Source organism: Barbatula barbatula, assembly GCF_947034865.1.
Source record: "Barbatula barbatula genome assembly, chromosome: 15".
In the NCBI taxonomy this organism is placed as follows: Eukaryota; Metazoa; Chordata; class Actinopteri; order Cypriniformes; family Nemacheilidae; genus Barbatula; species Barbatula barbatula.
Genome location: NC_136778.1, coordinates 8,584,631 through 8,607,867, shown reverse-complemented (window position 1 = coordinate 8,607,867; position 23,237 = coordinate 8,584,631). Strand labels below are relative to the sequence as shown.

Below are 23,237 nucleotides of genomic sequence, written 5' to 3'. Positions count from 1 at the left end.
CTGTGTGTGCTTTTGCAAGAATTCAGTGTTGAAGAATTTGAATCTCATTTAAAAAAAGCTTAAAATGGTCAGAAACAGATGGCATGAAATCTATTCATTTAGTTACAAAAATGTTAAGGTTTATTTCATTAATTATAATTTTTATTATTATATATTTTTTTGCCCATAAAAAAACCTCACACTAAATTAACATGTTAAATTTACAGACATATGGTTATAGTAAATATCTGGGGAAATCTGGGAGAAACCATCCTCCTAGATGACGAATGAATACTCTCAAATATTAAAACAAAGCATAATAAATGTATGTCTGCGATTTCTTTTTTACTCTGCAGTGCTCCCTACCGAGTCCAAGGAGGCTGATGCTCGAAGGTCTGGCAGGAAGCCCACCTCTAGCAGGTGCAGCAAGAAGCTTTGGTCATTAATACCATAAACACGGTCCAGGAAAAGCACCATGGGTCCCTTGTGCTCTGGACAGAAGCTAGCATTCATGTCCGGTTCGGTTACGCTCCCGTCTAAGTGGACGAAAGCGTTAAACAAAAAGAAAAAATGAACAAGAAGGCAAGAAGATGAGACATGTGCTGTACAATAAAGATGACACTGAACTGGTTAGTACCAATCAATCATGTGGGCATTGCAGTGGATTTCGGAAATGATTCCTAAAGCCTAATTTATACAGTTATACATTTACAGGAATATGTATTTATACAGGAAGTTTTTCATTCTCAATTAACTAAAGCAGACCAGGCGAACAAAGCCTTTGTGTTTATACTATGTACAACATGATCACTTTAAAATCAAGCTATGTCACATAGCCTATGTGCATAGTTTGTAAATAAAATTTGTTATCAATTCTCAATTTTGGGTGAACTATCCTTTTAAGACTGCTTAAAAAACATGAAGTACACAAACCTTTATTCACGACTGGCATTTTGAGGGGAATACTGATGATTCCAACCAAATCTTTAATGGGCACCAAAGAACGCAGAATGGCACGGATACGCAATGCTTCACCTTTGCCTTTGTTTATAAGCTGTAAATAAGCACCCATAAACATTAAAGCAAGTCATTTGCATAACTTTATATACAAACACCACCCTGCTGAAAATAGTTTTGCTGTTTTATCAGTAGGTTATAACTCAAAGAAGCAGTATGTTTGTATTCAGCTTTGTCACAGTTTTAGTAAATCGATAAAATCCAGCAGTAGAGAAGCACTCACGCGCATCTCAGGTGCACAGCGGCCCAGAAGATCAATAAGGGCTGAATAGAAGGACATAATAGAGTTGCCCATATGTGCGACCTCCTCCTCTTCATCTTGCCCTACCCTGTCAAAACAAAACAGAGTACTCGCTTATTCAAATCATGCTTCATTCATGAGGTCAAAGCACAGTGGTAGAACATTTCCATATGTAGGGTTCTGGCTAACTTTCTAATGAACGTCTTACGTTGGTGTGACCCCCTCAGGTAATTTGGGCAGGTCTAAGGCAGGATCTTCTGAGATCTTAATGGCTTCCTTCATGGCAGCAAGCAAACCTTGTCCTCCCTCTCCTCTAAGAGCAGGTCCAAAGCACTCCGGGTGTCTGATTAACAGCTTCACGACTACGTTAGCGTTCTCCTCAACACTTTCACCTGAGAAGTTCAGAGCGTGCAAAAACAAAGAAAAACGGCAGCATACATCAGAAGTCTTTGGATAATGACAGAGGAAAACCGTTCTTAAGCAATAAGACACCAAGGGAATAAATAAGCCATACAAAATTGTTATTGAAAAGAAATTGTGCCTCCACCAACCATTGACAAAGACAGCAAAGCGGAGGAAAGACAAATAGCGTTCTCCCTCTATTGGGTTCCAGCCAATGTCTGGGTATCCTCTGGCTATGAGCATCGGGCAATTCTGCAACCCACAGCCAGCTAGATATGTCACCACCTGACAACATGCACATGGGAAAACAGATCTTAGAAACAATTTAAACAAACCGACAATTTTACAGTAATGCTGTATTTCAGATTCGTTTTTATTGATAGAACAGTTCACCCAAAAATAACAATTCTGTCATCATCATTTACTCACCCAAGCAGTTACACATCTGTATAAATTTAGTTTTTTATGAACACAAAGAAAGATATTTGGAAGAGTGTTTGTAACCAACCAGTTCTTGGGAACTATTGGGTACCATAGTTGTAAAAATATTATGGAAATACTATGGGGGTTTCGGTTGACTACCTACTGTATTATGGTAATCAAAGATGCACCAAAACCATTTAGTTTGAGGGTGAGTAAATTACAGACGTTTTGGGTAAACGATCCTTTTAACACTATCATGTCATTATTTTCTTTTGTAACATAAAATATAACCTTTTCAAGATCAGGTTCTTCCAGTGCCAACGCAAGGCTGTTGTTGTCCATCACAGAGGAAGCGGCCACATCCAATGGTGTGGAGCCCCTCATGGTCGGGCAGGCTGGGGAGATATGAGGAAAAATGATATTACTTAAGATACACTGTAGCCAAAAGAGACACACAATCACCATCAGATGGCAGTGTTTCCACAACCAGCGAAGTAGTTGCAGTCTCTAAGTTTATTTAAGTATAAAGTATATTTCTTAACATTAGTAAGTGCATTAGCTAACACAAAATAACAATAAAGAATTTCATTTTTCAACATTTATAATCTTTGTTATTGTCAACACAATTGTCCGTGTTAGTTAACTGTGTTAATGTCAACACAATTGTCCGTGTTAGTTTACTGTGTTAATGTCAACACAATTGTCCGTGTTAGTTTACTGTGTTAATGTCAACACAATTGTCCGTGTTAGTTTACTGTGTTATTGTCAACACAATTGTACGTGTTAGTTTACTGTGTTAATGTCAACACAATTGTCCGTGTTAGTTTACTGTGCATTACAGAAATAGTTTACCCCAAAATAATTTACTCACCCTCTTGTAATTTCAAACCTGTGTAAATGTATTTGTTCTGCTAGACGCAAAGTAAGGTATTTGGAAGAATATCGGTAACCAAACAAATCATATCCCTCATTGTCTCCCACAGTATTTTCTTTCCCTATTATGGCAGTTAAGTGGGGGTGAGATTTGTTTTGGCTACTCTCATTCTTCCGAATATCTTCCTTTGCATTTAACAGAACAAATAAATGTATACAGGTTTGGAACAACCTGTGGATGAGTAAATGATGACACATTTTTTTATTTTTGGGTGAACTATACCTTTAACTAATGTTAACAACTTAGTTTGTACTTCGTTTGATAAGTATCAGAAATTGGTGAAATTAACAAGTGGATTGATAAATCATTAGTAAAATTATTCATTAATGCTGAATATTTATGTATATTCTTATAGATTAATCATTGCGGTACGAGTATTGTGCATTGCTAGTTCATGTTAGCTTCATGTTAGTTTCATCAAATCCAAGCTCATTGTAAAGTATTTCTAAATACAGCTTTTAAAAGTAATGTAAGCATATTTAAAGGGACAGTTCACCCAAAAATTATGTTTCTGTCTTCATTTACTCACCCTCGAGTTGTTAGAAAACTGTATAAATGTCTTTGTTCCGATGAACACAGAGAAAGATATTTGGAAGAATGCTTGGAACCATTCAGTATTTGGCCAATATTGACTACCATTGTAGAACAAATGACAATGGTGGTCAAAAGTGTCCCAGAACTGTTTGATTCCCTACATTCTTAAAAATATATTATTTTGTGTTCAACAGAACAAAGAAATGTATTAAGCTATTTTTCCTATATTGTAGTCAATGGTGGCCAAGAACTGTTTTGTTCTTCCATGTATCTTTCTCTGTGTTCATAAGAACAAAGACATATATACAGATTTGGAACAACTTGAGGGTGAGTAAATAATGAGAGAACTTTTATTTTTGGTGAAATATTCCTTTAAGAGCAGATAGATTTGATACCATTAAACCGAATAATAATTTTATATTCAGATAAATCAAATTTGGTTATTTATATATTTATTATTGCTAACATTGCCCATATGACTTATAACAAATTATATTTTATCTGTATGTGGTATGTACTATAAATAATTATCTCCATACTGTTTACAACAATAATTTTCGCAAATGTTCTGCATATTTCATTACAACTTGGAAAAAAATGACATCTATTAAATCTATTATATAAACAACATAAAAACAAGGCAAGGTAATATAAAACTGCACAGCTGTGAAATTGCTGCTTTAAACTAACATATATGAATGCAAAGCCCAAGAGACAATGTGGTACACAGGCCTTATCTTCATCTGACATTGATCTGAGGTTGATATCTTTAAAGGGATACGAAGGCGCTCTGTCGCTCATTAATGTGCAGTTATAGGAAACGTCTCTTGCGGCGTCTGGTGCTTTCAGCTGTGTGGGCTATTATTCACAGTCAAAACAGCTTGCTGTGATTCAGCTCTGCCTGACCTGCATTCCTGAAGAACACTGTGTACGTGTGTGTGTGTGTGTGTGAGTGGTTACCCAGTCCCACGCTGCTGTTCTCAAGAAGGTAGCTCAAGTGGTCAAACATAGCCTTCTGGTTCTGACGGCTGATGCGACAGAAGTAGCAGAGGAAACGGCAACAGCTGGCCACCATTTTGGGAAAGGCGATCTCCTGAGATTTAAAAACAGCCTTCATTTCACCTCTCTGAGCAGATGGAGATCATTTCCTTCACACTGCAAATTAATCTTTTTGCTTGTGTGTCCTGCATGTTATGTATCACACTTGAGACCTCAAAACATCACTGCCAATCCAGGCTGAAATGTGAGATGCTAGACTCAAATACAAGCAAATATGTTTTGACTTCATTTAAACAGGACAAATGACTGGTCGCCATAAATGTCTGGGACCTCTGCCCCCTGACACGATAGCTCCATAATGAGGCTGCCAAGCAGAAATGAGAGACGATGTGGTGTACCCTGGGATATCCCCCCTTAACCCCACCATCTGAACGGTTGTGTTTGGCGTAGTCAGTGGTATTGATTCACAGTCCAGACTCCTTACAAACCCCAAAAAGGACTGGCATGAGAGGCAACACGTTCCACGTCTTCTTGTCTTAGCTTTGGCCTTATTGCCACCCCGGTGGCATAATGAGGTATTAAGCTGTTAGACGTGCAAAGCCTCACACTAAATCTGCACCCGCAGAATTACCCAGAAAGCTCTGCAGGTGTCCGCAGAATTCAGACGCACGTCATTCACAACGTTGCAGACATTTCCACACCGTGTGCTCATTTAAAAACCATTTTGGGATAATTTGATTATTCTTTTAGCAACAGGCTTTGTTAATTATTCATTATTCCTTTTAACCATGTTTGACATATTTGAATGCATGATTTACGGATCTGTTTGGGTCTGTACATGGGGAAACATACTGTGAGAGCTGTAGGCTATCTACCTGAGTGCTACCAGTTAGAATTCCAGTAAGATATCCTGTTAAGGTGATCTGGTCTTTATGATGACTTGGATGATGACTTGGATGTTGACTTGGATGTTGACAAGTCCAAGTGTGTCATGGTCATGAGATTTACTGTTGTTCGTCTTCAATTTAAATTTAAATTGTGTTATTCTAATATAATACCTTGTCACGTCCCACTGTAATATTCAGATACACAACCACATTGGTTCAAAGAATGAGTTTATGGCGGGGCTATCTGCTTGAAACAAGAGTTAATGTTGTACTATAAATAGAAAATAATGCACACACAATTTCACATTTGTCTGCAATTTTTTCTCTCACAGCTTGTCAGTCAAGTATGGTTAAATGCTGATGCATAGGAAAGTCAAATAGTGCTTTCGCACGGAAATATACGCTGCAGAAGAAGTACCATATAGTTCCAGGAAATGCCTATGGCATCATAATTTCCCTGTTCTTCAAGCCTCCTCTGGTATTTTCATGACAATAAAGTTGATGATGTTTGACGGGTGTTGTTTTTTTAAATGTATGTTATGTTGTTATGTAATCGATCAGCATTTCCTACCAATCACAAACTGTGCATGAAACATAATGATGTTCCTTAACATAACCCAGGATCTTGATAAAAGAGTGAGAGTTTCACTACGGGAATCACTTTGGGTGTGACCAACTGCAGATGCTCCTATGACACCGTGTCTGTCTCTAACAGTGTGACCAGGCTCAGCCCTGCCTATATCAGTCAGGTCGACCCTGTCCTACGAGATTTCTTCCTGAAATCGGATTGCACCCATATCCCTGCTATTCCTCCAAGCTCTCAATGGGCACAGATGCCCAGGCTTCCAGCACTTTGTTTGCCAAGGGTCCAGTCTATAGAACCGCACGCAAGTATGTGGTGTGGCCCAACATGCTGCCGAGCAAATATCACCAGCAGAATCCCCCCTGAGTAAGGACATAGCCATACCCCATGTGGAGTGGGCTGCTTATTCTTAGATCCCCTGAACGTAAATGCGACTGACAACATGTAAATGCTTGGTGACACTGAACATAAAACTGAGCTGTCTCGTCTCTCAGAGTAAGCATCGCCCTCTGCGTCCTCATCTCCCGGCTCGCCTTACTCCTGCTCGAGCAGGCCAACAAACAGTGGTGGCATATCGTGGGATTTGGCTTCCATCATGTCCGCCCAAGGCGTAGTAGCTCGCGGGAGATGGTAAAACACAGCCGATTGCGTGGCAGTTCCAGACAGGCATGGGTCCTGCTTGTTAGCCACCGCCACTCTCAATCTTCTTTCCTGAACTTTCACCAGGCATTGACTCACAGTAAGCGCAAGGTTGTGGGTCCGCTAGCCACGTTTGAGCGTGCTTCCGGCCCATACACGTGATGCATATGGGGTGAGGGTTACTGCCCGAGATGGTAGCTCCACATGAGAATGGACACGGGCGGGATGCTACCTCCCTTGCCTTTGACTATTTCCCTTTGGCGGGGGAAACAGGTGTCAACATAGTGCGATCACAGACTCGTCACAACACAGTAGCCTGCTGTAGATAAATGGTTATTTAACCCATAGAAAGTTCGCCTTGAATCGTGAACCTTAATTACACTTGAAGTCTCCTATCGCTGTAAATCAATACGCAATAGGTCGATCGGAATAGCTCACCTCGATGCGGACGCTATTCCAACCCTTAACAATGTCTGCTCAACACAATCCTGTTCACTGAAGTCGCATTCTGTGGCGGGTTCCTATTACGGCCACCGTGTTGAACAGTTTAGTGAAATCAGCAAAATATGGGCATGCTGAGAGAGCTTGCTGCAGTCTCCCACGGGAAGAAGGACGTAAGGTGGGGTTGACCTGAGTGATATAGGCGACCTGTCTGTTAGAGACAGACGTGTTATCATAAGAGCTTCCGCAGTTGGTCAAGCCAAAAACGATTCCCATAGTGAAACACAGAGCGAAGTTAGAAAAAGAACCCCAGACTTTGTCATAATCGCTCTAGATAGGTCGATATTTATTGCAAAGTTAATATTGATTTATCGTGCAGCCCTAGATCCCACATAACATTTTGTCCTGATGACAACATACCTTATTCTTGTCTCCTCCAAGCACATTGACCATGACCTCCATCACTGTCTCGTGCATGCCCAGAACACGCATCAAATTTGGATGCTGGTAAAACACTTTGTTGTTCATGATGTCCCTGGGTGACACAGTGAGAGTGAATTAAATAAAACCTAATAGTATGTAGAATCAGGGCTCTCAAGTCACACGCATTCCCTGTGAGACACGCGCATTTCAGAATGTTCACACGCTACACCTAGTTTTTCTCACGCTGAGAAGTAAAGGGACAACTTGTCCCACTGTATACAATTCATAGGCGAGGCAAATAAAATATGAAGATGAACGAACCTGTTTGTTACAGCATTAATACATTCACGTCTGATCAAGTTGCTTTAGATATTTTCATGTGTTACTTACAGCGCTGAGCATTACAACCAATCATAGACAGTGCACAAACGTAATGACCAATCAGAATCTTAAATGATTCAGCCGCGTAACACAGCTTTGTTAAAACGGGGGCTTCATGCTGTCAGCTTCATTCATTATAACAGAAGTCAGTTTCAGAGATGTTTTTACGCTCACTTTCTGTTTATTCCTGGTTTAAATAAATGTTTAATGCTGCTAAAAGAAAGAATTTGAAGATTTACTAATGCAAAATTACCATTAAAATATGACTCTTGAACCTCATTATGGCTGTGACTTACCCCAGGCCGTCAATCATGAGCTGGCCCTCCTCTTCTCCCATGCGGACACTGAGCAGCGACCGAATCTGGCCCAGCGAGGCCAGCAGGTTGATGGCGTCCCCTACAGACTTGGCACTGATGGTGTAGCTCTTCCTCAAAGCCCTAAGCAGCTCACCAACCCCATCGTACTGTCTCCTCAAAAGACTGAACATGCTGCGAACCAGCGCCGGGTCTTGGATTTTGCATTCCTGTGCCCAGCTGACCATGCTCTGAGATATCAGCTCCTTCAGATTTGCTGCAAAAAACAGAAAATATGGCAGCATAAAATATAGAGCTGTTTAGTTGATCTGAGACTGAGATTATTATCATATTATAAATCCATCATAAAGCTCCCAGACATGGGTTCAAAAATAGCTAACTCATCTTACATGGAGTCATATAAAAGCTATACTGTAGCCTGTGCTCGGTATGTTAAAAACATAAGTGTCTGTGGTTACGTCTATTAATATTTTCTGTTCACATATTGCTCCTGCGTGCGGTTCTCAGAATAGCAGCTCTAATCACATACTCCTCATCAGGCAAGAGCGCCCGCCACATTGCCCCTTTTATCCAACATCTGCAAATTACATTCATTTTAATGTGTACCTGCCTACCCATCACCGCTAATGTAATTTCCTGTGGTAATCCCCGGCATGCTGGAGATATTACCTTTAAAAACTGGTTGACACTTAGTTTGGGCTACATTTAGTTTTAGAAGCATAAAAACACACAGTGTATAGAATTTTTGAGTCATGAGATTGTTTTTTCTGAATAGGCTAATAGAAATATCTACATCATGTGCCACACATCATGTGCCACATTAAGTCGTTCAAACATTTTTTATTGCATTTCTTATTTCAGAATACATCTCTGAAATCTATCTTTAAGAAAATTACGGACCAACCAAATTATTCTAGTTGCCTAAGAATATTTTCAGAAACATCTCGCTTATTAGCAAAGAAGACATAAATGAGCAATATGTCTTGAAGAAAATGTTTAAAGCATGTGGTGATTAGAAGAGTCTTACTAGGAGCAGCTTGTTCTTTCTCAGTTGGTTCTTCTGTTTTTTGAGGACGACCCTTGATCTTGTATATGATGGCCATCAGACGGCCTTTAAGAGAAGTCTCCTGCTCTTCCTCCTCTTCTTCCATAGGGATGCCTGCACACACACATACACAAAGATGAAAACGGTTCATCTGCCTCTTTAAAGTTTTTTGTGCTGCCACTGGCATTTCTTGGTGTGAACCAATCGAGTTTGTGCACCATTCAGAATTTAATTGCTTTTTACAATCTGATTTAAATTCTGAACCTGAACAGAATGTCAGTGTGGATTTGTAATAATAAATTTTTTTCTCAGTATGAAGGGAGTGGTAAGGATGGATAAGTGTACCACAATGTAGCCGCAGATCATCATGAAAGCCTTGAAGCTCATCTTGCAGCTCCTCGGGACAGGTGCAGTCATCTCCAGCACTGAAGTTAAGCAGCATGTTTATCTGCAGGGACAAAGTCAATGTGTTTCCATTCAAAAGGAAAGAATCTCGAATCGGAGAGTGCAAAAAAATCTAAATACGGAGAAAATCGCCTTTAAAGTTGACCATCAGAGACGCTGTAGCAGGCCGTTGTTTTAACGCTCTCTATTGGCTTACCGCTGTAATAACGTTGTTGAGAGTATAAACCAAAAGTTGAAATTCTAAGCTTTACATACAGGAGATACCAAACTTGAGAATTCCCAAAGAGCATGCATCAGCGAACAATGTTTGTAGGAGTGTTTCCGGGTATTGTTGTTCCTGGTTTTGCTGCAAGCTTTGATATATTTATGGTACGACATATACAAAATATCTTCATTGAACATGATCTTTACTTAATATCTACCATGTTAGTTATGACTGGTTTTGTGGTCCAGGATCTCAAATGACTAACAATGAAATATAGATTTCACAAGCATAACCTTTTACTGGACCTATGCAACATTCTAATGGAAATTGGCTGTATCTATAAGAGACCATTCTGTTGCCCTAGTTACGGAGAGAGCAAAGTTTATTATCAGCTCAAAATGAGCACATATGCTCAAGCTTCTTTTACTTAGTGTAATGTGGTATGCATTTTAAACAGTGTGGAAGATTTTGACAAGTGGCTCTGAGAATAATTGAGTGGGCACAGAAGATTAATCTTCTCACAAGAGAAGTACAATTAAAAAAGTAGACATGAAGAATTCTGGGTAAAGTCCAGTCTGACTCAGTGTTGCAGCCTTACTAAGCACTAATCAGATTACAGCAAAGACCTTTAAAAGCAAGTCTGACATCTCTGCAGCAATATTGGTAAAACCCTTGGGGAACTGTTTTATTTGATGGAAAGAGGCATACAGTATCAAGGGAAGATGTTTGCTAATGGGATTGGTGAAATAATGAATCTCCTAAACTATTGGCTGATCTTATGTTTCACAAACATTTTTGTAATTACCAATAAATCTGCCAACGATTTGACATATTACATCTTCATGTTGTATAACACTAAATACATACAAGTAGCTGTTTTTATTTACCTGCATATATTAAAAAATGTAATGTAATGTTCCCTGTCTGTGAAAAACATTTCTGAAGTTTCATTTAATAAACATTCTGTGAAAATTCAGCCTTGGAAAAAATTTAGAGACCATTTCCCAGACCACTTTCAGTTTGCCTGAATTTACTATCTATAGGTATGTGTTTAGGTAAAATTATAATTTTGGTTTCATTCTGTGAATTACAAACAGAATTTCTCCCAAATGTCAAATGAAAATATTGTTTTTCTTTGCATTTATCTGCAGATAAAATACCAGAAATCAGTCAAGCTGTCAGTCTTTCACAGTGCTGTTGGATGACTTCTTGTCAATCCTGAGGTTTTTGTGCAAAAATGTGGCATCAATAAAATAATTAATTTGAGTATTTATATTTATTTATTTTAGTATTCCAGACTGTGTGTGGAAATCATATAATATATCATTTACAGCAATTCTTCTTTTGCTTATGACTACTTTGATGTCATAATTATGAAACTTTAGCCTTGATTTTACTGATAGGGTCACAAATGCAAATGCAAGTCAAAGGTCTTTTCTGGACGTAAGAAGGTTTACCTGTTCTTGAGGGGGTGAGCGGAACTCTCTTGTCTTCTTGGCAGTGACAGCAGCCGACATGTTGAGGGCTTGCATCAGCTCATTGTAGCGAAACTTTTGATTGTACTGCAACTTGGACACGAAATCATCGGAGAAGGCCACGATAGCCTCAATGCGCTGCTTCAACTCACAGTCACAGAAATAGTGGAGTAGCTCACACATCTGTACAACAGAAAAAAACATACATAATAACTCAAGCTAAACTATCTTTGCCAAACTTGGAGAGCATCACTCACCTGCCGCTTGACTGATTCAGGCAAGCTCTTCTCTAGAAGACCTTTGGGGAGCTGTTTCGATTCCTTACCCTCCTCTTCTCCGGCCTCCACGGCCTTCTCTTCGTTACTGCTGGCGTGCTCTTTTACAGCTCCATGCTCCGCTACTGCCAACTGTTCCTCCTCCTCCTTTCTGTCTCCGAACACACTGGGGTCGATGAGGAGCAAGATGGTCCTCACCTCCTCACGGGTCATGGCACCCATGATAAGCAGAGTGCCAATCACCTTAAGAATCGGAACAAACTGATACTTAACGCTTCCACCCACGGGGTCTCTTACATGGGTACCACCGCCATGCACTGCTTCCGTGAGCATGCTGATGGCTTTCTCTTTAAGAATACCCAGAGGGATCTGTGGGCTGAAGAGAGGCTGCTCCCGTTTTGTGTTAATGAAACACGGAGGGGTAAAGTTGAGGCGAGGAGTGATCGAGGTGCTCAGACCCACTCCGGGGAGAGAGTGGCACTTGGAGTCGTCAGAGAAGAGACGAATGCTGCGCGTCTCCTCCGTCACAGGGATGATATACTCATTCTTCATCATGAGATGGGCCTCTTTAGCTGTCTCCAAGTGAATGCTGATCAGGACGTCGTAGAACCCTTCACGGAGCTGTCCGGTCAGGTATTGGTTGTCGATGGTGTACAGGAGCTGCGATTGGTCGAGATGGCTGCAGAGGGCATGAGCAACACGGGTGTTGCCTAGGGCGCACAGGGCGCAGAATAGCTTTAATGTGTGATAGTGGAACTGGCGGAGATCCTCGTTTTCTGACAACTCCATGATGTCTATACACCTAGCATGACAAATGGAAAATGTTTTTTGAGGGGTTTCATTTTAGAGAAAGGTTATACAATGTATTATTAAATTGTTGGTCATTGTATACATGTAGTCATCTGTTTTTATGAGTAGTGAGTGTTACCTGTTCTCCTCTGGGATATGGACGGCCATCATCTGTAGAGTTTCCAGACACTGAACCACCCAGCCATGCCTCTCGCTGACCCGCGCTGTCTCCACCGACAGGAAGGTGTTGGGCATCCTGCTCCACAGCACAGACACAATGGTCTGCACATTCAGCCGTGGGGGACACTGCGGTTCTGGGTTCCTCTGTAAACTCTTAAAGATGGCTGAAGACAGAGGCATGGCTTCCTGTTCATGTATTAATGTGGATCATGGTCAGTGTAATAAACTGTACATACTTTAATACATTATATGTGAATTGTGTTGACTTACTGGGATTTTGTGAAACTCAAACTGGAAGAGATTGGGACTAGTGGGACGAACAAACACAGCAGGGAATAGTTTTGTGTTAGGTTCGACCTAAAAGAGAGGGCAAGATAAAGCATACGAAGATTAAGTTTATGAAGCTTAGTCTATTGTATTCTTATTCTGAAAAGTGATTTCAGTGAATATTTTTCAACCAAACTAGCATTTTCTGAAAGATACAATATAGAAAGATAAAGTTAAAATAGATCTTCTGTTTTGTTACCTGGTATGCATTAGGTAACTCTCTACCATTTGCGAAAAATAAAACCAGTCCTGAGGCCAGATCTATGAGGCATCCGATTTCCAGATCAGTGTTACTACGGCCTGTGGAGCAGGTGGCAACATCACCAGCACACAGTATGTAACAATTACTTCTCCTCACACTAAATGAGGTGAAACAACAAGAGACAAGAAATTGAATGAACAAAGTGGGCATTAATATTCTCACTTCTAATGTACATGATGTGAAAAAAAGTTGATTAAGAAAAATGAGCAATGTGTAAATGTCGCAATATATCGTATGAACCTCTCGTGAACACGTCCACGTTCGTCTCCCAGTGTGACGGTGACAGTTCGAACTTTATTGGGGTTAAAGTGTTTGCTGTAGTAATGATAGTCCGGTGTTACCCAGCCCACCCACACTGATGCTGGGTCCTGTCCGGCAAATATTTTAACAGAGTAGAAGTACTACAACACAAACAAGGACAAAAATCAGTGTTTTCAAGGTCACTCAAGTACTTCAATACTGTGTTTTTTCCTTTCTTATACCTTCGTAATGCTCCCATTATCAATCTTTCCTCCATCGTCCTTTGGTCTTTGCTCAATCACCTCATTGATGTCCATTTTCCGGGGACCAGGATAGAATTCAACGGGCATGCTCAGACGACAGAAAATCATGTCGTCGTTGCTGGTCTGCGTGCCGAATGTCTTGTGGGTCACTTTTAGACATGGAGGAGTGTCCACAGTGCCATCTATTCTAGTAACCTGAACACAATTTAGTTTAAATTATATTTTTTAGCTGGAATTTATTTGGCCTACAAAAGGGTGTGATAAGCTTGGTATCATCTTCAACACTAAACTATACCTCAATATGGGGATGGTCCTCTGGCGCATTAACAAACGTAGGCAGGCGTTTGCTGAACCACATGGTGACTTCTCGATTCATGTTGACGGCGAAGGGTTCAAAGCCCTCCTGAAGGCCACACATAGTGTAATACTTAAAAGTACTAGCGTCCTTTCCCAAGTTCATGCGACCAATTTGGGAAAGACCTAGGCTGCATACTGGGATGAACCCTTTGGAGAATAAAAGGCAGTTTGTAACAATATTTAAAGGCATGAAAGATCAGATTTACTTTTTTAATCATGTCTATTTTACAGATGCGACGTGTTTATTGAATGTGCGTTTACCATCTTCGGTTTCAAAATCAGCAAAGCAGAGCTCAGAACCCTTATTGGTGATCACGATCTCTCCATTTAGGGTGAAAATCATGGACTTGTCCTCCATATTGATCATACAGCCCACCACATCTCCTTTACTCCATGTCCTTCCAAAGAAATGACTGCCCATATGCACTCGACGACCCTGGGAGCCATTCATGGAATAGAACAAAAGCAATAAAATGATGCACCTTTCTTTTACCAGTCATATGCTACTAGTAAATAAGGGTTATTTTTTATTGACATTGAGCATCTGGGATTTTATGTCATTTAAAACTACAAATCTATGTCAGGATGAATAGGATCTAATCAAATTCAAAAAGTCAGATGTACGGGTACAAAAAAGTTGCACATACTAATGTCCATGCCAGCTTAATGCATGTTGTGATGAAAGATCCAAAACAAATTATAAACATATCAACAAAAAATATTGATATTAATACATTACGATTACATTTTCTGGGTACTCAAAGCGCTTTACATTAATATTAGTAGTCTCCAAACTTTAACCCTTTTGGACCCCACTTTACTATAATATTTGTCCTCAATATCTTCTTATAAAGTACCACGTCAATCAAACATGAAACAGATTAATGTGAAAACAGCAAATAATCACCCTGTAGCCATCAAAGACAAATGCCTGGTCATCTATTCCCAGTTCCACATCAGGTCTGCAGCCAGGCCGGGCCCATCCCACTTTCATGTCACCTCCAGTCAAAGCCTCAAACTCAAAATACCACTTTCCTGTCTTCACGGCATACGTCTTTTCCACGCGGAACAGACGGATGGACTCAATGCCCTCATCTACTTTGTGTGCAGCTAAAAATATTTAGATTCAAGATAAAAACAGGATCAAGTAATTTTAGTAGTAGATTTATTTTGGATATTTTTACTAGCAAACAATTTAACTGGCATGACAGAATCATCTAAAAATTTAAGATAAAAGCATCATACAGAGATGATCCTAAAGTCCCTGTGAACCAGAAGTTGAGATCATTTTATTTATTTATTTTGACATTTCAGAGTGAAATGGAATTTTGAATGAGAAAAATAGTGTGACTTTCGCCTTTCTCGAAATTTGATTGGATATTTAAAATCAGCCGTTGCATTTTTAATTGGAACTGGCATCAGACTGACAGTTGAAGAGGTGTCTAACATACGTCATCTAAGATGGATAGTCATTACAGGACGGAAGTGCATTTTCAGATTTAACTATAGATTATGAGGGCACACAATTTTTAAAAAGAGATTGAGCCACATTGATCAACTATTTACAATAAACGCAGCAATATTTTATGAAATAATACGCATAGTAATTTTTTATTTCACTGGGACTTTAAGTTCAAATGATGGTATTTAAGATAATGTATTTGTTACAGTGACTTCAGCAGGAAATGTAAAATGAAATGCTGATTATTATTAATACTATATTAATAACAATATTAATAATTATTATTAATGCTGATAATTATATTAATCATATACCGTACGTGTGTATATATATATATATATATATATATATATATATATATATATATATATATATTTGCTTTGTATAACTCACTCTCTTGATCTGGTGGGTCTATGTAATATCCGTATCCAACCAGAGTTCGGATGGCCTCCCGAAGGCTGTCTCTGTTCGATTTCTTAGTTCGTTCATCTAATAAAGCATATGGCACCAGCCGTGGATTACGACGATTTTTCAAATCCTTTTAAGGCAAAAGAAAAAAGATTAGAACAAGTTTGCAAATTGATGTTCAAAAGGTAACTGTAGTTTAATCTAAATGTTTAATCATACAGTTTAATGGACATGCCTCAGGCAAACAGACATATCCAATATGATTTGAATGAATGATGAGGAGGGCAATTCTTACCTGCTGGATACCATAGGTCCAACCTTGTTTGATGCGATCTTTAGCCCAGACATTATGAGCATTTTCAGCCAGTTTATCAACTAGAATCTCCTGATCAGGTGTGAGTCTCACATCAGAAAGATCGAGTGGTGCAGGTTTATATCCATTTGTCATAATGTAGCTATAATGATTAATGATAAAAAAATTATAACGACAAGAACTCATTTTGCCTAAATATCTTACTATGTTAAACTGCTGTCATAAAATAGATTCATCTAAACAGACACACTATGAGATGCAACATGAATTTTTGTTTTACTTCTTAGGGAGCTTGAGTCTTTTTAAGTCATCTTCAGCATTTAAGTTGACTTGGGCGACATGACAGCCCAATGCAAGCAGGGTCCTGAAAAAAGACAAATCAACATATCAAATCAATAAAAGCTATACATTTTTAAAGACGCAAATCAAACTCTCAAGAATAAATAATGCAGCACAAGTGTGACGAGCAGGGCGGGACGAGAGCCCTGAGGGAACAGCGCGGTGCACCGGTCTAGCATCTCTTCCGGAGGAGCCCCAGAAGCATAAAAGGAGGAGCGACAACTGTGAAGGGCGAGAGAGGGACCGGGCCTGGACTTTATGTCATGTTTTTATATGTTTGTGTAGCCAGCAGTCAACCATGAGGGAGCTGTCTGCCTTTTAATAAAATAGACATACAACAAAACGAAAGCAAAAGTTTGTTATCACGTTCGCCAGTTCCCGCCTCCTTCCTCCCTTACATTGAACCATGTTACAACAAGATTTATCAAAAACGAAATCTGTTCAACATGTCAGCACAACAGGTTATTGTTTCTGATCTAAATGCACTTGTGCTGCTGAGTGTAGAGACTGTGAAATAAAAATTAATTTACAGCCGCAGTCTATCGACATTTACTGGCACACACCACACTTACCTATCGTACACATTTTAATAAGCAAAGACCAAACTACAACATGTGACCAATTAAAATGCAGGTCTACACCTTGGAGCTTCAACCAGCATGCAAAAAAACTTACTTCAAAGTTTCTGTTGACATTTGCAGGTTATAATTCTTTTCTGTTTCTGGTAATTTAGGGAAGTCAACAAGGCAAGGGTGCTGCCTTTTGTTGTCATCTCGAACCTTAAAAACACAAAACAGATTGTTTACACAAAATTTAAAACTCTGTATAGAAAGAGTTGTTTGTGCTTATATTTCAATGCAATAGTTTATATTTTATAATATAATTTTCTTGTCAATATCTGCTCGTCAATTTTATTTATTTATTTATTTTAATCTTGTTTATTTCATCTGACTGGCTAACTTCAACCTTTTTGTTTGTATGGGCACAAGGGGCTTTTATCAGTCTACTTGGAAAGAAAGTCTTGGAATGCTATCAAGATAAATAATTTTAGCATAAATAATGCTATCAAGATAAAAATAATTTTTTAAAGGTCCAGTGTATGACATTAAGCGGCATCTAGTGGTGAGATTGAGAAATGCAACCAACGGCTCACTCCACCCCTCCCGTTTAAAGCACTACGATGGCTGTGTCATGATTCTGCCTTCTCATGTCTTGATTTCCTAGCCTCCATGGTAGGCGCGGATGGAGGGAGTCGTGGGACTCCCCGTCCGACTCTTACTCTGCGGAGCTGGTTGGGCCCTCCACAGCTTCTCTGCAGCCGGCCACACATCCTGTGGGCCGGTCAAAGAAGAAGAAACCTCGGAGGGGGCCACTGACCAGTCCTGCACAGCCGCAGGCGCCCAGTCCTGTACAGCAGCAGGTGCCGTGTCCTGCCCAGGCGTTCCAGCCAGTGTCCAGTCCTGCACCCAGTCCTGCCCATCCGGCGTTCCAGCAGGCGTCCAGTCCTGCTCAGGCGTCCAGTCCTGCCCAACCGGTGACTCAGCCGGCCCTCCTGCCGGTGACTCTGCCGGAGACTCTGCCAGCCTTCCAGCCAGTGTCTCAGCCGGGGACTCTACCGGCTGCTCAGCCGGAAACTCAGTCAGTGAGTGCTGGGGGCGTTCATTAAGGGGGGGGGTCCTGTCATGATTCTGCCTTATCATGTCTTGATTTTCTAGTCTAGTGGCAGGATCATGACAGGGCCACGTGTTTCGTGTGGAGAGAAACATATTATTGTCAGTCTTGATATAATGTGCATTCTCTCTGGTCTCGTCTCTGACCCGCCCCCTCTTGTTTCTTGTTAGCTCCCCCTCAGTGTTTCATGACACACACCTGTTCCTTGTTAATTATCCTTTGTTTGTTTCCCTATTTAATGGCCTTGTGTCAATTGTCTTGTGCTCGTTCGTTGTACTTGTACATGTATCTGTACCCAATTCTTTGTTCATGTATTAGTTTCCTTGTTCTTGTGCTGACATCCTAGTTTATTGTGGTATGTACCTTGTTTTTTCCTTGCCTCATTTTGCCCTGCCTGATGCCCAATCCTTTCTTTACTTTAATTGAATACCCCTGAACTACAGGGTGAGTCATTCATGGCAGATTTTCATTATTGGGAGGAGTATCCCTTTAAGGTTATGGTTTGTTGTCTTAAAGATGATGTTGTTAATTTGTGCATGTAAACAAATACAACACTGCCCTCAACATTTGTGTAGAATTCAGAGGTTTAACGTTAAACTTAAATTACACCTGTGGGTGCAGGTGGACACTGCCATGTATAACGTTTATACGCAAATTAAGCATTAATCTTAATTTTCTGCAAGCCCTCCCTGCTCGCTAAAATGGCACATCTGAGCCAACAAAGTTATTAAAAGCAGATTAATCTGTGAACAGCTGAACCTGTGAAATATTTATCTGTAATAAATTATAAGATCTGGCCTCTAGAGTAATGACTGCGCTGAACCATAATTAATTTAGTCTGTCCCGCTCTTGGACGACACGCTGCTCATTGAGATTGTACTATAATACTGCAAAGCTCGGACACCGTGTGCTTTTACACCATGCCCTGCAATTCTTGATTCGCTCTCCTGCAGTGAACAATGAAGGGACAAAAATCAGATTAAAAAAGCAGCTTCTATCTAAAAATAAAATCTGCATCTCCTGTGCCAGGATGCTTAAGTTTTTTTGTAAACTGCAGTCAAGGATTCTTAATTCAGGTTGACACTACATTCACGAAGTTCAGCTGTGTTTGTTTGATCACTGCATTTTGGCGACGAATGTTTTATAAACGGTGGATATAACGCTGGATTTGGAGATTGTTTGAAACTGATGGATGGTGCGGTCCCAACGTGAAAAGATGCTGGACATGGACAGCACGCTGTAAATGAAACTGAGTCATATGTCTGGGTCAACCACCACTATCACTACATTCACACAACCAAGCCCCCCCCCAACCCCCCCCCCGCCTGCGTCATATGTTTTCGGATAATCGTACAGCTGTGTCTGTTTTCTTTAAATGTGATCAAACTAAAGACTGTACAGATATTTGAAGGGTAAGATACTATTCTGTAAGTACTCAAGATAAACATGAGATATGCAGAAAATCTTAGTGACGGCTTCTTTAAACTTGGACGGCAGAAATCATCATGATATCAGAGCGTATAAAACACGTCATACAGAGATGATCTTGCATTGACCAAGGAATTCGAATCATTTACGATTCTGTATTTTTTCAAGTGACCTTTGCTAAAAGGTTTATTTACCTTGCCGTACGTCCATCCAAGCTCTATTTTGTTCATCCCCCACAGCTCATGGATGTTCTCGGCTAACTTGTCCCTCACGTTTTCAAGATGTGGAGGCAGGACAATCTGGATCATAAACAAACAACATTTATGCATTATTTACAATGCAAGGTTTGAGAAGGATTAATCAAGTCAATTGCAGAAATAGATGATGGATAGATTATGAATAAAAATTTAGACACATTCAAGTCATAACATCTCACCTGACTGGTGTCAACAGGAACAGGAATGAACGAAGCCTGAGAGAGGAACTCTGTAGTGCCCAAAAGATCTCTCACTCCTTCCAGATCTCTCTTATACTCCTTGACAGGCTCCACACGCATCTTTTCTTTAGGGAGCAGGGCTTCGTAACATGGTGCGTATCCTGCTGGAGGCAGGAACTTGAAGTCACCATGGCGACCACCCAACAGGAAGCGAACCCTTGAGAGAAAACATGAAGAAGGCATTAACATGAATCGATTTCTTGATTGATCTGATAAGCACCACGATCGATTTCTTGATTGATCTGATAAGCACCACTGAGTTGTCTAAAGAGTCTTGAATCCACTGAATTTGTATGGAGTTGGTTGAGTAGTCAAGTGAGTACTGGCCTGTCTTTGTTGATTGAACAAAAAATGCTTGGGGTGTATATAAACAATATGTGCCAGCCATAAAACATTACCTCTAATAAATGTATTTCAGGTGTCAGATTGGCACATTCCAAATAAAAACTGATGGACATAGGAAATCCTTATATGTTTTTATGATTTGTATTTTTCAAGCAAAAATATTCTTGATTTCTCTTTATGTTAAACTGTACCTCTGCCTGACTGCATTGCGAAATATTGAGAAACTCACTTGACCCCTGCAGAAAAACTGACGACAGGAAAGAAGAAGCCATCTACGTTGAAGTCTTCAAACATGCCTTGCACTGGCTGGCCATTAATTCGGAAAGACATACTGGGGGCTCCGAGATCCAGACAGCAGCTCACCACATCGTCTGAGTTTAGCAGGTGCTGGTTTACAGAGGCCACAGCTCGTGGGATTCGTCCTATCAGGAATGCAATTAACAACATTATAGTTTTAAACTGTGCAAACGACTACTTACATGAGAGTGCAGGCTAACGTACCTGACCAAAGATGAAGCCCATCAAAACTGTAGGAGTAAAGATCGTCACCCACACCGTTTCCTCCCCAACCCTCTCCACCCCCAGGATAGGGGGCATAGCCTTTGGTGGTGGCCCAGCCTACGCGAAGGTGGGTGGGCTCACTGGTCACATAGTGGTCTACTTGATCAATGATCAGCTCAAAGTACCACTTCTTATACTGGGCTGAGCCCTCACTCATGCCCAGGAAGATGTTAGGTCTCATACTGTAAAGCAAGATGAAGATAATAATTTATTAACTCCAATACGTTCAATTCCACTCAGGATATTTAAAATTGACACAGTGGGTTTGTCTACCTTTGAACATCATTGACCAATCGCGTTTGGAGCAGCAGGTCTCTCCTAGGAAGCAGGTGGTCACAGATGAAATTCTGATTGGCTCTCACAGCCACACCGTTGCAGACGCAAAGGGAACAAAGAACATCTAGAATCTGCAAGGGATTTTGGGATACCATTGAACATTTTCAAGAATGCTTTCTTTAAATGCTTTAATTGCACATTCAACTATGCAGAGATGTGCACACTTCTGCCTACATACTGTATGCTCTAGTGCATACTTTGAAGGGTTTGATACCTTAGCATGCTGTGCATCCCCAAAGATGTGTTTACGAGTGTACATGACCCACATTTTATAAGACAGAGGAATTCGCAAGTCAGTAGCATGAGTCTGACAGCTGCATGCACCTTGTTAACATGTGTCAACAACAGTCTGCACCAGTTGTTGCACCTATGGTGGCATTTACACTTGTTCGCTTCGTGTTATAACTATACGATCAAGCAAAGATCCCCAGATGTGAATGACACCTTCGAGATATAGTAGCAATCCTATTACTCAAACAGGAGATGGTTTGAGACTTATACAAGATATGACATCGCTTGCAGAGACGCGTATACAGTACATGCATTGCATAAATTTACATTAAAATTTAAAGATACTTGCAGATTTCTTGATGTTCTGAAAAAAACTGCATTCTTAGCACTTCATATTTTATTTACAGTATTTGTGACTGCATGTCTTTGTTTTCCTGCTCAGGAAGCTAATGTGTGGCTTTAGATGGCTTTAGCACTAGAAAGTGGTTTATATTCCACACTCATCTGTGCATGTGTGTTTGTGAGCACCACGAATGATGACCTTGTGGTTGCGTCCGTGCTTGTACAGAAGGGAGATGATGGATTTGATGTGGGCCTTCTGGATTATGTTAAGAGATTCTGGACTCTCGATGAGGATACAATGAAGTACCTCCAAAATGCCTGTGAAGAAGAGCATTATTAATATTGTATTGCAGTATACACAAGGAATGATAAGCCCATGCCATAATCAGATAACAGAAAAGATGCTGTACAAGCAAATTGCTATTGACTTTACAATGAAAGTTTACTACATCCAGCTATGAACTTTACAGCATATAACGGATTTATGTGAAGCTTCTGAAATCACTGATCTAGGTAGATGCTGATTGGAGATTACAGTTTATGGCTATGTAAGACGTCCTGGTTAATGTATAACCTCTCTGTAATTAATGCTAATGTACGTGTCACGTTTGACAAATAGCAGCGTTTACCTGATGAGGACTCCAATCGCTCCAACTTGCTGACTAACCAATCCAGCTTGCGAGAGAGCTGTGTGCAGTTAGTCCTGTTTCCTCGGATCAGAGCAGCTAATAGACAGAAATCAATTACAACAACAGTTTTTATATGAAAAAGCATGTATTACTTACAACAGTCTAATACTGCTAATTCCCTTTTAACTTTCGTACAGCAATAACACACTGATTTATATCTTTATCAGAAAAATATTATTAGGTACATTACAGTATACACCTTAGTATATTTTATTAATAATACATTATTATTATTAATAATAATAATAATATATAATTTCAACTCAAAACATAACTTGAACAAGAGTGAACAACGTAAGTTTAGTTTATAATGGAACTGGTTCCATTAGCTTAAAAAAGCTAAATTAAAAATGGTGACTTTAAACCATAAACCACAAGAATTGAAGACAAGACAATATAGATAAGACTAAACAAAAGTGCAAACATCACTACAATTCATAAAAAGCTGGAGCACCAGAAAAACACAGTAAAACAAAACATTTACCGTAACATTACATGTTTTTCTTGTTAATTTGCAGTCTTTTTCTGTAATTTAAAGTTTTTCTTAAACTATAATTCATAAAACGCTGTAAAAAAATATTTCAGTTGTTCATGTT

General features: G+C 39.9%; 1 protein-coding gene across 1 annotated transcript in view; it reads right to left on the bottom strand.

Moving 5' to 3' along the window:
- ryr3 (ryanodine receptor 3) overlaps positions 1-23,237 on the bottom strand; it is a gene marked incomplete at its 5' end in the record, with an annotated part of 73,308 nt that overhangs the window by 25,030 nt on the left and 25,041 nt on the right. Inside the window, 32 exons of the mRNA XM_079474811.1 lie at positions 346-515; positions 913-1,033; positions 1,220-1,325; positions 1,446-1,629; positions 1,789-1,924; positions 2,354-2,457; positions 4,491-4,620; positions 7,500-7,614; positions 8,180-8,453; positions 9,225-9,356; positions 9,588-9,690; positions 11,310-11,510; positions 11,585-12,404; positions 12,531-12,757; positions 12,842-12,928; positions 13,098-13,257; positions 13,401-13,561; positions 13,643-13,858; positions 13,959-14,167; positions 14,282-14,456; positions 14,928-15,130; positions 15,876-16,020; positions 16,186-16,345; positions 16,484-16,567; positions 17,218-17,321; positions 19,836-19,940; positions 20,078-20,294; positions 20,712-20,904; positions 20,984-21,225; positions 21,317-21,450; positions 22,152-22,270; positions 22,582-22,677. Coding sequence (XP_079330937.1) covers positions 346-515; positions 913-1,033; positions 1,220-1,325; positions 1,446-1,629; positions 1,789-1,924; positions 2,354-2,457; positions 4,491-4,620; positions 7,500-7,614; positions 8,180-8,453; positions 9,225-9,356; positions 9,588-9,690; positions 11,310-11,510; positions 11,585-12,404; positions 12,531-12,757; positions 12,842-12,928; positions 13,098-13,257; positions 13,401-13,561; positions 13,643-13,858; positions 13,959-14,167; positions 14,282-14,456; positions 14,928-15,130; positions 15,876-16,020; positions 16,186-16,345; positions 16,484-16,567; positions 17,218-17,321; positions 19,836-19,940; positions 20,078-20,294; positions 20,712-20,904; positions 20,984-21,225; positions 21,317-21,450; positions 22,152-22,270; positions 22,582-22,677 — 5,633 coding nt within the window. The remainder of the gene's footprint in view (positions 1-345; positions 516-912; positions 1,034-1,219; positions 1,326-1,445; positions 1,630-1,788; positions 1,925-2,353; positions 2,458-4,490; positions 4,621-7,499; positions 7,615-8,179; positions 8,454-9,224; positions 9,357-9,587; positions 9,691-11,309; positions 11,511-11,584; positions 12,405-12,530; positions 12,758-12,841; positions 12,929-13,097; positions 13,258-13,400; positions 13,562-13,642; positions 13,859-13,958; positions 14,168-14,281; positions 14,457-14,927; positions 15,131-15,875; positions 16,021-16,185; positions 16,346-16,483; positions 16,568-17,217; positions 17,322-19,835; positions 19,941-20,077; positions 20,295-20,711; positions 20,905-20,983; positions 21,226-21,316; positions 21,451-22,151; positions 22,271-22,581; positions 22,678-23,237) is intronic.